The sequence below is a fragment of the Terrapene carolina genome, unplaced genomic scaffold (assembly GCF_002925995.2).
Source record: "Terrapene carolina triunguis isolate 2854851 unplaced genomic scaffold, T_m_triunguis-2.0 Scaffold33723, whole genome shotgun sequence".
In the NCBI taxonomy this organism is placed as follows: domain Eukaryota; kingdom Metazoa; phylum Chordata; order Testudines; family Emydidae; genus Terrapene; species Terrapene triunguis.
Window position 1 is genome coordinate 2,637,042 of NW_020698074.1, and position 16,167 is coordinate 2,653,208.

Here is a 16,167-nt window from a genome sequence, read left to right on the forward strand (position 1 = left end):
TATATCGAACTTGCTTTGATCCGCCGGAGTGCGCAGCCCCGCCCCGGAGCACTGCTTTACTGCGTTATATCCAAATTCGTGTTATATCAGGTCACATTATATCGGGGTAGAGGTGTAGTTCTCAAAAAGGTAAAATGTGCAAAATTGAAAAAATAAGCTTAAAACATAAAAGTATATTAAGAGTTTATTCCTTTCACCTACTTAATCTATTTCATAGTTTATTCAAAGTTTATGGGTGTTAATTTAGTTTCTGGTTTGTTTACAGGTTCATGTTAGTAACAAAAATGTTTGATTCCTGTCTCTGCTTAAAAGGGATCTGCACAAACCCAGTTCAACATACTTCTGAGCAGGAATGGTAATTGAGATCATTTTTTAAATTAAGGGATCAAATACCCTGATCCCTGTGTTTGAGAATTTAAGATTTTTTGGGCTTGTTGTATCTAGTCCTTATGATTTTGTGACCCAAGTGTAACAGATACAATCTTTTCTTTCTGCATTTACAGAGAGTCTGAATCAAGAGGCATGAACTACTTACAGCCCAAGTCTCAGTAGCAGCAGATCAACTAGTCTTGGCCCCAAATCCTTGCTGCACAATGGCAAGCCCTGACAGGCCAGGGCTCTGTAGTATTTGCCTCAGGATTATTTGCCCCGAACTGATGTATGAAATGCCTTCCTGTCATCAGAACACCTCTCCTTCTAGTGTATACTCTATGTACATTTTTTTTTTTAAAACAGATTTCCTACCATTCCAAATACCACTTCTGTCCCACTGATATAAGCAACTTTGCGAGTCCTAGTGTATATGAGCCGACAGATCACCCCACTATTTTAGGACCATGCAGCAGCCAGTATGGGTGCAGGGTTCTGCCTAGGTGGAACAAGTTGCAAGATCAGGACATTAGCAGCTATCATAAAGTACTATATTTTCATGCACAATAATACTATATTAGTTTTTGAAAATGTATGTTTCCTCAGTCTAATTTGTATGCTAAGTTAAATGGAAGTAATATTTTTTAAATGGCAGAGAAGTAGAAAAGACTTTAAAGGACCCCCATATGCCAATACCATGCTCTTCAGAACAGTAATTGTAATGCTATTATAATATTACCCAAAATAGAAAGTAATTTAACAATGAATGACACATACAGATGGTTATTTAGATTTAAAATTGTATATTCTATAACTTCATTTTTTGTCAGAAAAGTAGTTATACATGCACCCTTCCAAAATAGTTACATTTGTAATCATATCCTAACTGAGAACACAGTAGGCAAGATCAATTTAGTGATAATTTTTTAAGAGCTCACAATCATTCAAAATTAATGTGATCAGGTCTTTTAAAAGTAGCCGTTATTCATATAGAGACATGCAAATTATCTACGTACTGCGAGTGAATGTCTTGTAGATCTATCCTTCACCCCATCACACTAAAAAGGTATGGAAAACCAATGGTGAAGAAAGAAGAATTTCAGAATGCCAAGACAACAGGAAATCAGGACAGAAAAAAATAAAAATCTAAAATGTTTATATCAATAAAGCAGTAGTCAAAAATTAAGAGGATTAAGAGAATCACAGATTTACTGAGTACAACAGTCAAAATTCACACTAAGGAATATTATGCATCACAAACTGGCATTTTTGAGGGAAAATAGATTTTTTTAAAATCAGAATGGCTATTTCTTAGCACACTGCTAAAAATGTGCAAATTTCTGAAAAGTAGGGCTGTCGATTGTCTGTCACAGCTTTCCCCCTATTCCATTTTGTTTCTTACAGCTGTCCCCTTACTCCATTTTGTTTTTGTTCTCCTCCTGTGGCCGCCCCTCCCTGGCTGTTAAGTTGTTTACCAGGGCCACTGCTCTTCTCAAAGGGAGGGCCCCTTAAGTTGTTTACCAAGAGCCATTGCCCTTCTCAAAGGGATGGCCACTTGTGCTGCGTGCTAAGTGGGACTACTGCCCTGTTCAAAGGGTTGGTCCTGTTATCACCTTGTTAAACCTGGGCTCGGTGTAGGGTAGGCAATGTCCAGAGCTGCAAGACCTAATGTGTTTTTGAGATCCTGGGCATGAGTCATAGGCCTCATGTGTCTATGGTCCAGGACTCTGCCCAGGCACGTCTCTATGCTCACCTGCAGTTTTTCCCTGTATCTCCTCCCCTGTGACAGAAGGAGCCTATCAGGATTACTGGCGGGGAAACTGCCTGAGATTGCCTTTAAGAACAGGCATTTTTGAAACAAACATCAGAAAGGTTCCTGCATTGCTACCTGGTCTGATCAGCCAGGGGTTCTGGGGGGTCCTTTCTCCGCTCTCGTTTTATTTTTGAGCGTACCCCCGTTTTTAACCCCCCCACCCCTACGAAGAACGAATTGCTGCCTGAGAGACCTCCTGATTATCAAGACCGTACCGAGCCCTCCTTGCTTCTTCTGATGTTGTTGCTGCTTCTGCCTTTGCTGCTGCCTTGGGGACTGGTAAGGATCCCTCTGTGAAACTTTCTATACTTTTATTACTTTAGCTGCTGGCTCTGTTTCCCCAGCACACAGACTCAAGCTAAACCTTGGTCTGTGTCTTAAAACCTCTCTTAAACTCCTTGGTCTGTATCTGTAATCTGTTTCTTGCTTTGCAGCGCCTTTGCTGCTAGAAATAAGCCTGTGCCTTCCTGGACTGTATCCTGGGCTGCCAGCTTGCAGCCACCCCCGCTTGCAGCCACCACTAGTTAAATCCCTCTCCCCCCTTAGAGCTGTATCCTGGGCACACACCACTCTGCCCTCTGGAACTACCCCTAGTATAAGGTGCACCCATTAGGTTAGATTTTGTCTTTTAGTCTAGATAAGTTGTCATTTCATTTTGCATAGCTGTAGTTAAGTTAGGTTTAGGAAATTGCTTGCATTGTACCCTGTAAGTTAGGCTTAAAGAACTGTTGCATTGTGTTTTGTTACTTGCTAATTTGTGTAGTTTTGGTTAAGTTAAATCATAGATAAGATTTTGCTGTGTTTTGTATAATTGTCTCTCTGCTGTTTAAACTTGCAGCCTGTCTGTTCTGTGTCTCCCTGAGTTTAAATCTCCCTCCACCACGTGCTCCTCTTCCCCCATCCCCCAACCTCACTTCTCTACCACTTTCTTTCTCTCTCTCTCTCTTCCTCTCTGCTGTTTAAACTTACAGTCTGTCTGCTCTCTCTCTTTTTCTAGCATAAAACCCCATTGGTTACCCCTTTTCTCTCTAACACACCTCACATTTTACATTTACACCACTGTGACACATTTTTACCTAAAGTTGTTGGTTATTTAACCCATTTTACCCATACTGTTAGTTGGTTATATGCTGCTGTGACATACTCTTTAGATAGAAATTGTTAGCTACCTGTTACATTTATACTTCAGTGTTAATTGGTTACCCACTGTATTGTACCCCACTATTGAAACCCCCTATCCCATTTACTAGAAGAACCCCCCCCATCATTGTCTATTGTAAACACCCTATACACCCCATCCCATCGTATTTCATTGTTAAATTCCCACCACTTCCTTTTTCCTTTAATAAAGAAATTAATTGGCACCCCACCTGTGTGGTAATTGCTCCCCAAGATCCCATATACCTGCTGGCAGGGACATCGATTAAATGCAGTTAACGCACGCCATTAACAAAAAAATCAATCGCGATTAATCGCACCATTAAACAATAGAATATCAATTGAAAATTAATAAATATTTTTGGATTTTTTCTACATTTTCAAATATATTTATTTCTATTACAACACAAAATACAAAGTGTACAGTGCTCACTTTATATTATTTTTTATTACAAATATTTGCACTGTAAAAATGATATAGTATTTTTCAATTCACCTCATACAAGTACTGTAATGCAAGCTCTGTCATGAAAGTGTAACTTACAAATGTAGATTTTGTTTGTTTGCTACATAACTGCACTCAAAAACAAAACAATGCAAAACTTTAGAGCCTACAAGTCCACTCAGTCCTACTTCATATGAAGGGACATACGAATCTTTGGCGCATCTAGCATGTAAGTATCTTGCGATGCCGGCTACAACAGTGCCATGCAAACACCTGTTCTCACTTTCAGGTGACATTTTAAAGAAGACGTGGGCAGCATTATCTCCTGCAAATTTTAAGCAAACTTGCTTGTCTGAGCAATTGGCTGAAGTAGATTTGTTGGTTCTAAAGTTTTACATTGTTTTATTTTTGAATGCAGTTATTTTTTGTACATAATTCTACATTTTTTAAGTACAACTTTCATGATAAAGAGATTGCATTACAGCACTTGTATTAGGTGAATTGAAATATACTATCTATCATTTTTACAGTGCAAATATTTGTAATTAAATATAAAGTGAGCACTGTACACTTTGTATTCTGTGTTGTAACTGAAATCAATATATTTGAAAATGTAGAAAACATCCACAAATATTTAAATACATGGTATTCTATTATCATTTTAAAAAAATTAATCGTGTGATTAATCGCACTGTAATCGCTTGACAGCCCTACTGAAAAGTGAGATGATTTGTGACAACAGTCAGCTAGCCCTACATGACCAGTTTTCATACTGCTTGAATATCAGAACTTTAAATATTTACACAAATTCTGTTACAACAGCTGTATGAGAATGCGGAAACACTCTGGAAAATGACTCCATAATAATACTATTGTAGTTGTAGGGTTCCGTGCTTACTGTCTCACAATACCAGACATCAAATTTGCTCAATTTACAGATAAGAAAATATTTTTTTAAGTGTTAGTCTTGGGATGTAAAAGTAAATCTGTGTTTTCTGGGTTATAAATTTTTCAAGATTCCACAACTGTAACTTAGTTAACCAATCTGGTGGTGATGCATAAGCCACAAAAGCATCCAGGTCCCTCTTCTATGGATGTTGGCTTTGCAATGCTGTCAGAAATAAAAATTTATTCTTGCTAGTGAAGCAAGCAGATACAGATTTTTAGTACTCATAGGAAGCAGAACTGTTGAGAATGCTGGTGTTATTTAAGTGTCACTTTTCTGACTGTACCAGGAATTTAAAAAATGGAAATTGGTTTCAGAACCTTTCTATACACCAGTGGTTCCCAAACTTGTTCCTGGCGGGGCCGGCCAGCTTGTGTACCTGCCGCGTCCGCAGGTTCTGCTGATTGCGGCTCCCAGTGGCCGCGGTTCGCTGCTCCAGGCCAATGGGAGCTGCTGGAAGCTATACACTATTAATGCTACAACTGAAGCCAAAACTTGCGTGTTTTTTTTTCATTAAGACGTTTAAACTGCTTAGAGGAGACTTATAAGGATAACCTCTTGGTTGTTAATTTGATTCTCTGAATATTTGTCTTCCCACCCAGACTCAGGTCTGGTTTTCTTTTTAAGCTGCACCATTTTAACTAAAAAAGTGTTATTTTAAATGCAACACATGGAGACAGATCAGACTGAAGAGTACTGTTGCCATCAAAACCCTATATATGGGATTAAAGTTACGATTTAATCACGGGTATTTTTAGTAAAAAGTCATGGACAGGTCAGGGGCAAGAAACAAAAAGTGACTTTTACCAAAAAATATCCCCAACTAAATCTTAGGTGCTGGGGGAGGGCAAGAGGGGGGGCAGCCACTGCTGCTCCTGGACCGCTACTCCACGGCAGCACCCGGGACCAGTGCCGGAGCAGCGGCCGGTGCGCCTGACCCCAGGGCCACCCCAGCTGCTCAGGCAGCCCTTGGGTCAGCCGCACCAGTTGCTGCAGAAGTCCCAGAGGTCCCAGAAAGTCACAGAATCCGTCACCTTTGTGAAAGACTCACAGCCTTAATCATAATTAAAGCTACAATTTAATCACAGGTATTTTCAGTAAAAGTCATAGACAGGTCAGATGTAAGAAACAAAAAATCTCTCCCCGTGACCGGTCCATGACTTATACCATAAATACTCATGACTGAATCAATTTTGGGGGGGATGGAGGGGACGTGCAGCACCAGCTGCTGGGAAGGGGAGAGCCCCAGGGGCCTGCTGCCGCTTTGGCAGCTGCCGTGGGGGAAGCCCCAGGGGGCCAGCCACTGCTCCAGCTGTCCTGGCACCACTGCCAGGAGCCACCTAGCTGCATCAGGTCCTGTCAGCCCCAGGATTGCTCCGCAGGCGGTCCCCAGGGCCAGCCACATCGGCTGTTGCTCAAGCAGTCCCTGGGACCAGCTGCCCAGGGCCGCCAGAGTAGCAGCCCATGCAGCTGGCCCCGGGGCCGATGCTGCTCCAGGCGGCCAACTGCAGAACCGCTGCAGCAGCAGCCGGTGTGGCTGTCCCCTGGGCTGCCTGAGCGGCCCAGGGGTCAGCCACACTTATTGCTGCAGAAGTCACAGAGGTCGCAGAAAGTCACAGACTCTGTGACAAACACGGAACCCTAATCATAATTCATCAACAATTCAACAACTTCAGAAAACATTAAAATCTGCATATAAACATTACAGATAAAATTGTCTAAGCTAGAATAATAGTTATCCTTTATTTTCTTATTTCAGCCCAGATCATGGGACTAAAAGTGCAGTATCTACCCCAAAAAGATATGGCTTGAGCAATCTACAAATTGAAGCTTGAAGCAGTCTCCTGCCAAAAGCTCCAGCAGAGAAACTGCATTTAATTTAATGCAGTGGTTTTCAAGCTTTGTCATCTCAACACATTTCTGTTGAGGAACTGGAAGACCACCTCTTCCCACAACAATGTTCCCACATTGGTTTGCTGAGCCAAAACAAAACTTAAGCCACAGATTTCTTAGAGCCTTCAAATACATTTTCACTGGAAGAAAGCTGTATTATACGAACACCACACTCCAGTAACTACTGTTCTCCATTAAAATAATGTGTTCTAGCTGAAATAAGTGCTCAGTATTTTATTACTATTTTTGATCAGTAGGCACACAAAATGTTATATTACATGAACAAGTCAAAACATGCTCATTTCCAGGTTACACACCGCAAGATCTCTCCTTCTGGAGGCGCTTGTTCTGCTGCTATGAGACCCACTGACATCCAAAGATGAACTCTTAGGAATTAAATTGTAGAAGATTATGAATTTCAAATATATACACAGTAAATAAATTCAAAATAAAAAACTGCTTTTAACGTAGAGATACATATAAATCTGTACTCAATGCATGGTGAGCAGCGTAATAAAGCTAATTTTATGCACTAGGAATGACAGTATAATTTAAGAGTGAGTTGTGTGATCACCACTGACAAGTACTATGGATGACCATCTCATGTGCTATTTCTAACCATACTAGTTTGTGCTTTCTTTAATTGTGTTTTATTTCTTAAAGAATGAGAAATAACATGACTGCTTTGAGCAAATTATTTTCTCTTTGGAAAAGATGAAGAAAGGCTAATGTTTATCTACCAAATTAGTTTCTCTAATTTCTGGTGTGGTTAGGTGCATTTATTAATGCTTTTTATCATGGAATACATTCATATACACTTTTCAAAAATACAGCATAAGACGACCTGCATACATATGATATGTGCACATGTTTTATCTTATATTAATTTAACATCTAGCACTTCTGTTTTCTCATTAAGTACCTCAATTTCTTTGCCTCACTTATAATCTATAAATACAGTTTTACAGCAATTTCATATAAAAGTCCCAGTGACATTTTATACGAAAAGGTAAGTTATACCATATTACAGATATTAACTTTAAAACATGACAAAACATATAAAGGAGACCAACATTCTCGATGGTTTTGAATGTAAAATATGCCATTATTAATCTCATTTAGGGCACAATTTAGCAAAGCACTTAAATAGTGTGGTAGCCCTAGCCCCACGAGTATGTAGACCCAGGCTCTGAGACTCACTACCATTGGCTGCGTAGACTACATGAGCACTATCATAATATAAATAATAAAAGCGAAGATGACTTGTTCTTATTTTCTGACATTTGGTACCTAGTCATCTTCTAGCTTCTAATGATAACAACAAGATTTAAGTTTGTATTCCAAAAAGAAGAGTCAGAGATGGTCTGCTTTAGAGAAAAGCATATTGAATATTAACCTCATAAATGAAGTGTTGTTTGCATTAACTGAGGAACCAAGCTTGACTATTCTTAAGCGTGAAAGGGATTAGATTTTTATCGGTACATGTCACTAAACATTGATTTCATTGTTCACACAAAAATAGACAAAAATATTTCCATGAATATTAATAAAAATGTAATGATAGGCAAAGTAAGAAAAATGCTGCTTGGGAACTTATTAGATTTTGATTTAGGGATATTTACTTTGTATATTTTGACATGTGATATTGTCTATTTGAGTTTTAATCGTTAGAAACCTTTAGTTTTTAAGCCTCAACATCTACTATCGTTAAATAATTATTGTCTGACCCCCCCATACTCTGACCCTCTCCCATAATTTCCTGCAACTGTGAAAATTAAAATAAAATACAAAATATGCGTAAAGTTATGACTTTTAAGCAAGTATGAACACAAATGGATAAAACTAGAAAAACAGTTTAAAAACAGTTCTGTTGAAATTATGAAAAGTAAAAATCAAATTCTGCCAAGCCTATTTTGTACAGAATTTATGTAATTACATTTACACATATACATACATATGTCTATTATAAGTAATTGATGGAAAACAGGTATATCAATGTATATTGCAACAATACTTTATCAAATGTTTGACTAAAATCCATTTACCACACAGTTATCACTTTCTCAGTAGTAAACTTCTAGTCATTTTTGAAAAATGTCAACTTTCTCTGACAAGATCTGTTCTTTGTAAACTCACATTGACAATTTCTTATGTTCCAGTTCTGTCCACACAGTAAGTCGCTTTAAAAAAGTTTACTGAGATTCAAGTTAACCATTAGTCTGTAATTAGCCATTTCACTCCCTTAATATTGACATTACAATGTTCCTCTTTCAGTTTTCTAGAACTCTTCTCTCTTATAGAGTGATGAAAACAGAAACGCTAATAATTAGATAAATAATTTATTTAATATTACAACTGAGGTGAATCATACTTAAGGATCTTCACAGTATTACTGGATATAAGAAAAGCTCAAAAAAAATTTCTTTAAGATACAAAATGCTCTGATGGAGAATTGATTTTCAGCTCTAAACACTGCCCCTTTCCTGCTTTTGTCTGAGTCTGGGGGGAAGTCTGTCATAAGACTGGGGGGAAAGGATGGTCAAGGAAATGGAAACAGATTGAAGGAAAAGAGCTGTAGATGTTGGTGAACTGCCACACACACCATCATTACAAAATTGTTCTCTATGGAGCTGACGCCAGTGAACAGAATAGCTTGCAAGTCTCTTTTGGGTGGGCTGCTGCTAAAAGTGAATGATGAAGTAACTTAAGAATGCATGTTCTCCACTTCTGCAACAGTGCAAAAACAGAACATAGGAACACCACACAGATCCCTCTCTTAAGTGTGAAAGAAAAGCCACCATAGGAAAGAAGGAGAGAAAAATGCAAGGGTAAAGAAGTAGATTTGAGCGGTAAGAAGTGAGTAGAGAACTAGAAGAGAGGGAAGCAACTCTTAGGCTATGGCTACACTGGGTTTTACAGCGCTGCAACTTTCTCACTCAGGGGTGTGAAAAAACACCCCCCTGAGCACAGCAAGTTACAGCGCTGTAAAGCACCAGTGTAAACAGTGCCCCAAGCTAATCCCCTCGGGGAGGTGGAGTACCTGCAGTGCTGGGAGAGCTCTCTCCCAGCGCTGGCGCCGCGACCACACTCGCACTTCAAAGCGCTGCTGCGGGAGCGCTCCCACGGCAGCGCTTTGGAGTTTCGAGTGTAGCCATGCCCTTAGGGTAGAGGAAGAGAAGGTGAGAGGGAAGTGGAAGGGAAACAAAGAATGAATGAGAAAGGAAGAGGAGGGGGAGAAAAAGAAGGTAGAAAAGCAGCAAAGAGAAGAGAAGGAAGAGGCGAGGGAACGAGGAGAAACATTTTTAGAACTACTTTTCTTTCAAAAGCACTACCACCTAAACAAAGCATTCTAAGCAGTTATCAAGAGCAGCTTCGAATCCGACCTCAGTGCACAGCTGATGAGTGCTAGCAGCTACAGACACAGCTTGAATTATCTTAATGTACAGATAACATACATGTACATGACTATGCAAGCTTATAATTCTCAGCACTTGTTTGGGAGAAGAACATGTGATGCTCAAGTACAATGACTTGACCTAAGTTTTAAATACTGTCTATTTAAAGTTGTACTGTACATGTGCTAACACCAGGATGGATAAAAATCAATGATTTACAAAAAAAAAAAAATCAGATTTTTTTATTTAAATCAGATTTCTTTGATAAAATGCCTTTTGAGGAAAAAACTTAAATAGTTTTAGATAGATACATTATAGCTCAAAGATATCTCATCATGGAATAGGGATTATAGATTCTAATTCGATAGTATGAGACAAACTCATGTAATGTTTAAGAAAAGTTTTGTAAACGAGTTCCACTAGTTCATGAATTAGGGCAATCCTATGAGGCTCCAGGGGCTTCTGTATATATTATTTAGGTTAATCTTTCTATCTACCCAATGGGGCTCAGTCTAGAAGATACCATCAGAGATCCTTAGTTTTGGAGTTCGCAAACTGTGGATTTGAGTCTCCAGAGATAACAGGCTTGTTCACAGCAAAAATGTTATTTGAAAACATACATAAATAATATACAGAGGTGAGAAATAACAGACCTCAACCCTATTGTCCCTCTGCAAATTTGTGTACACGGAGTCAATCCCTTACATCGCTCTAAAAGTGCAAAGTTGCAAAAAGTTCAATGAATAGAAGATTGTTGGGGGCGGAATAGATCTGGACAAGGAGAAGTCGTCTGGAGATAAATGTGAGAAGGGAGGGACAGGCAGTAGAAAACAAAAGTGAAACTGTTTGAGCAGCGTATTCCAGAAGTCTTGAGGTCTTTCTGAGTGTAGCCTTCATTGATCTGAGATCTACCATACCATTCTCTCACTAGAAGGGAAAACCTATAATGGCAGCAGGCCGTAAAAGAGACCCAGTTTGGGAATATTTTAATGAAGTTCCTCTACCTGTGGGTAAAACAGGCATGCATGCAAAATGCAAACAGTGCAACAAAGAAAAACTTGAATGTTTAATTAAAATCAAAAATTCATATGCTTGTTTTGTTAAAATATTGTATGTTTGCTGTTGAAGAAAAAAATCCAGAATACATAACCTTGTTGTTTTACTTAAATACAACAATTTACATGTCTGTCTGGTGATGTTCTCCTCCTAATACAGCATGGCAAGAAAATCCTCCAAATATTAATGATTAACTTGTTGAAATGGAGATAGTTCACCGCCCAATGACTTCATAAACATCTGCTTTGGTAAATGAAATAACCAAACAATCATTCATTTTCTGATACAGTGGTAAAACTAATCTAAAAAGTTTTCAAAATAAATCACTTAAAAATGTACAGTGTACACCTTCTAAAAATGAAATCTATATATACCTCTGAGTTGTGAAGAATATGTATTAAGGTTATAACAACCAAGAAGAATGCACTTTTATGTAGAAATACATGATTAAATCGAGTCTTCCTGACCACTGATTTAAATCAATTTGATCAAATCCACCCTAACACTAAGTACAGTAACTCCTCACTTAACGTTGTAGTTATGTTCCTGAAAAATGTGACTAAGTGAAACGATGTTAAGCAAATCCAATTTCCCCATAAGAATTCATGGAAATGGGGGGAGGGGGGGTTAGGTTCCAGGGAATTTTTTTTTGCCAGACAAAAGGCATTATATACATTTTAAACAATTTTAAACAAGCAATTTAATACTACGTTGGGGGGGGAGGGGGAGTAGTGTGCATGTGCTGTGTGTTTACAAACATATGGTACATACAGTACAGTACTATAGTTGGGAGGTGCCCCTGCCTTACCCTACACAGGCACAGCCCACTGGCACTGGAGATGAGGCAGGCAAGGAGGCTGAAGGTGCTGTAGGCTAGTAGAAGCATGTTGTGCAGCAGCGGCAGCTTCCCCTACTCTGCAAGCACCGGGGGGGGGAGTTAAACCCTCAGCCCGCCTACTCCCCCCTTCCCCCAAGCCCCCATCCTTGACCTGCCTCTTCTCCCCCCCATCTCCTCCCCTTTTACTTCCCACGCTGAGTCCTCCCTCTTCCCCCCTCCCTCCCCTCCCTTCTAAAGGCCGCAAGCCAGCTGATTGCCGCCAGCAGGGGAGGGAGGGGGAGCCTGCATGCCGAGTCCTCGCTCCTCCCCCCGAAACACCGCAAGCCAGCTGATTGCCGCGGGCGGGGGGAGGAGGAGGGGGAAGGCACAGATCCACAGGGTCTGCTAGCTGTGGAGAAAGCAAGCAGCCAAACAACCTAAGAGTGGAGCATTGCACAAGTTTAAATGAGTATGTTCCCTAATTGATCAGCAACGTAACAACAAAACAACATTAACCAGGATGACTTAAAGTGAGGAGTTACTGTATGTGATTTTTTTTAGTTTGCTTCCAATGGAAGTAAAATTATTCTATGTAATCAATATCTGAACTGCTTATGTTTTGGGGCTTATTTCCAAACTCACACTAAGTTAATTATGTTAAGCTACTAAATTATAGTAAAAACATATGGGTTTTTGGGGGCGGGGGAGGGGGGAACCAAGGTCTCATAGTACAAACACCATGAGATTTTAAAGATTTATTAAAAAAAAGATTCCTATAAATTGATACAAGATACAATTAAAATGTTGACGTGAACACACTACCCCATTTATATTGATTAAAACAGAGAAATTGCATGTAGTATCAAAGTTCATACAAACTATGTACTAACCCTATAACTGCCAATACTTCGAGCAGACACCAAGTCATCCGCTCCCTGATAACAAAAATGAAAGCAAAATGAAGTTAAATGTTGGTTTGTTAAAGTAAAGCCTAACAGGGAGAAGGGAGAGTTTATAGATTAGCACAAACCAGATAGGAATGATGACTAGACCGGAGAGAATACCTGGCTCTCTCTGAATCTTCCTGAGAAAGAAGAAATGTAAAAAGTTATTTAATGAAAAAAAGATGAACAAAATAAAAGCAAGCAAACAGAAGAGCATGCAGTACTTATTTTCCACACAGATAAGAGTTTGGAAAATCAACTGAAGCAAATGAATCAATTCACGTCAGATGAGCATTGCTTTCATTTCATTTTGACTCTAAAGCAGATGTCTACCACACTATGTTGTTAAGAAAGTGCAGTTGAAGTGACGAATTATTTAATTAAAAGTAAAAAATGGACAATCTTTTGCTGGTTGGGCAGAAATATGATATATCTAGAATAAATGAAGAAGAATCTCATTAAAGACTAAAAACAAACAAAAGAAACGCAAGAATTACACTCTAGAGAAGTTTGTCAAATCAAGATTGTGAAAGTTGATTCCAAAGTTACTGAAGGATTGGGGAGAGTTTACTATAACCTGGAAATAAGGGAACCTTTATGGGAAAACTGGGAACAAAAAATAAAAGAGGAAAAAAACTATTGTTTTAATTGCCAGAAGCATCTTAAACATAAAAAATGTTTAGTTACAGCAGGGGTTTGCAAACTGGGGGTCAGGACCCCTCAGGGGGTCTCGAGGTTATTACAAGGGGGGGAGGGTCACGAGCTGTCAGCCTCTACCCCAAACCCTGCTTTGCCTCCAGCATTTATAATGGTGTTAAATATGTAAAAACAGTGGTTTTAATTTATAAGGGGGCGGGGGGTCACACTCAGAGGCTTGCTATGTGAAAGGGGTCACCAGTACAAAAGTTTGAGAACTACTGAGTTACAGGGAATAAATACACTATGAAATTCTGTTTCAATTTAAACCATTCAGTATAAAACTTCACATTTGAACTGGACCCACTTGTAAAAAAAATAAAAGTCCTTCAAAAAAATGTTCTTGCCCTCTCCAGTCTTCCACCTCTCAAAAGGTCATAAAGTGCTAGCAGTCAGACCTCACCTATCAATAGGGTAAAGAAGGGGTCCATTCCAGCAACACCTTTAATTTAGACTGTACATAGAGGTGATAATAGTTTGGGACTTAGGGTCCCTCATTTATACTACACTTTTAACCAAGTTTTCAACCACATGGTTGACTCCAAAAATGATTTGTGCCCACATTCAAAATGGATAATACATGATAAGTAACCTTTGTGGGTAACAGTGGCCTGCCCTTGGAAGCAGCCAAATGGTTGCCACCCTCCTTAAGGCTTCATAACACTTATTTTGGTGTATACAAAAAAACTCCCCCAACTATGCTTGTGCAACTGTTGGCCAACATTCCTTTTCCCTGAGCACTGCAGTAATATATTCCAGAGTGCATTACCCTACATGTGCTTGGGCATTCTGTGGCAATTTTTACCTCTACATAACCCATCACAAAAGGCTATCCTACCTACATAACCAAGAAATGGCAAGCAACTGTAAAGTAGTCAGCACTCTCAATCACAGGCCTTAGTGAACACTGCAGTGTCTACTACAGGCAGATTGGTCCCCAACGCGGTGCCCGCGGGCGCCCTGGCGCCCGCTGGGGCATCCATGTGCGCCTGCCTAGTGGATTTTTGGCAGCATTTCGGTGGCGATGCCTCTTGACGTTGCCGCTTCACGGTGGCATTTCGGCGGCAGCTTGTCCGGTGGCCACGGTCCTCGGCAGCTCGTCGTCCGGTGCCTGCCACACCGAAAAGGCTGGGGACCACTGGACTAGACTGAATTCTTAGGATAAGGCAGGCCATCACACAGTGGAACAAAAATGGAGTTGGTATGGCAGCACACGTACACTGTTGGTGTTTAAGGCTATGTCATCACCACAGAGTTAACTTTGATTATCTACACTTGAGCTAGGTTAACTAGAGAAGAATTAACTCAAGTGAATGGCCACACTGCAAAACACTTGATCTGCACAGAGTGATTGTATGAGCAGCTGGTGAGCTGTGCTAACTCTAAATGTAGTCTATTCCCCTGGATAGGTTAGGCAACTCTCATTAATAGCAGCACCACACTCAATTGAAGGATTTGTGTATATAGAGATGGGACTCCTGGTGAGGTTGCACTAGAGTTATATCTCAAGTTAACTCTCCAGTGAAGACAAACCCTAACAAATAAATTAAACAATAATGAATAATAAGCACTTAGACCCTGAGATAACTGCTTTTTAAATAAACAGTTTGTGGAGGATTGACAAGATAAAAGTCAAAGTAAAATTAGACTGATTCAGTTGCAATTTCAGCAGGATATGAAGTCAGTGTGATGTTTAATTTGTAAATCAACTTTGAAACTACAATGCATAGAAGCCAAATGATATGGTTACAATATTCCAACAATCAAATAGAGTAAATCCCTAGCCTACAAAATTGTTTGACATTTAGAAGCTAATCAAAGTTTTAAAAAATATTTCTTCTAACTTGATAAAGGTAACTTCCTTTTCCTCTCCAAAACCCATCCCATGCATTATCTCAGTGCTATTAAGCATGTAAAAAACTGGAAAAAAAAAAATCAACATGGCATCTGGAGAAGTACTCTTTGAACATTAATAGCATAGCAATTTTTATTAATAGGTTACAATCAATCCAAAAATAAAAAACAAAGTTCATGCTCTTACACCTTTACGTTCTGCAGGGTTTTTTTCTTATTCTAAAGAAATATATTAAAAAGTTAAATGCCTGAACACGTTTCAGTTTTTCTTGTTAAATGGATTACATGCAATTCGGAGTGAAAAAATCATTCCTTCTAGCTATAAACTCAATTTGTAAGGGTTAGCATAAAATTGTGAACATTTAACGCTCTGAAAACTATAAGACTTCTCTATAGAATTGCTGAAAATATCCCTGATTATGTTGCTGTTTTTCATACTTTGAAGTTACATTCTGCTAAATTATATTTGAACCTGATTTACTTTAATCTTCTTAATACAGGTCATTACATATTAAGAACTTTTCATAAAACAAATCATCATATCTGAATTTTGCTTTTAGAAAAGCAAAGATAGGCCTACAAATTTGTGAAAACAGTTCTCTAATTATACAGCTGAATAAAAGTAAACAGACTGAGGAGCACTGTGCTATAATTCAACTCTTATCTCCATGCCATCCCATTTAGAGGAACCAGGCTTGCATTCTTTTTCACCCCAAAGTCCCACTGGAATCAACTGGAAGTTTGGAGTCCAGAATGCAAGAGTAAGCTGCCTCTGCCCCTC

At 39.2% G+C, this 16,167-nt stretch overlaps 1 protein-coding gene across 5 annotated transcripts in view; it reads right to left on the reverse strand.

Moving 5' to 3' along the window:
• The window catches only part of LOC112119315 (leucine-rich repeat flightless-interacting protein 2), a 120,379-nt gene that overhangs the window by 73,529 nt on the left and 30,683 nt on the right, over positions 1-16,167 (reverse strand). For 4 of the 5 annotated variants that reach the window (XM_026663521.1, XM_029914223.1, XM_029914222.1 and 1 more), the window contains 4 exons: positions 12,923-12,976; positions 12,783-12,827; positions 6,942-7,010; positions 1,386-1,427 (listed from right to left, as the gene is read on the reverse strand). In XM_026663521.1, coding sequence (XP_026519306.1) covers positions 1,386-1,427; positions 6,942-7,010; positions 12,783-12,827; positions 12,923-12,976 — 210 coding nt within the window. The remainder of the gene's footprint in view (positions 1-1,385; positions 1,428-6,941; positions 7,011-12,782; positions 12,828-12,922; positions 12,977-16,167) is intronic. The other variant, XM_029914225.1, reaches the window with a different exon arrangement.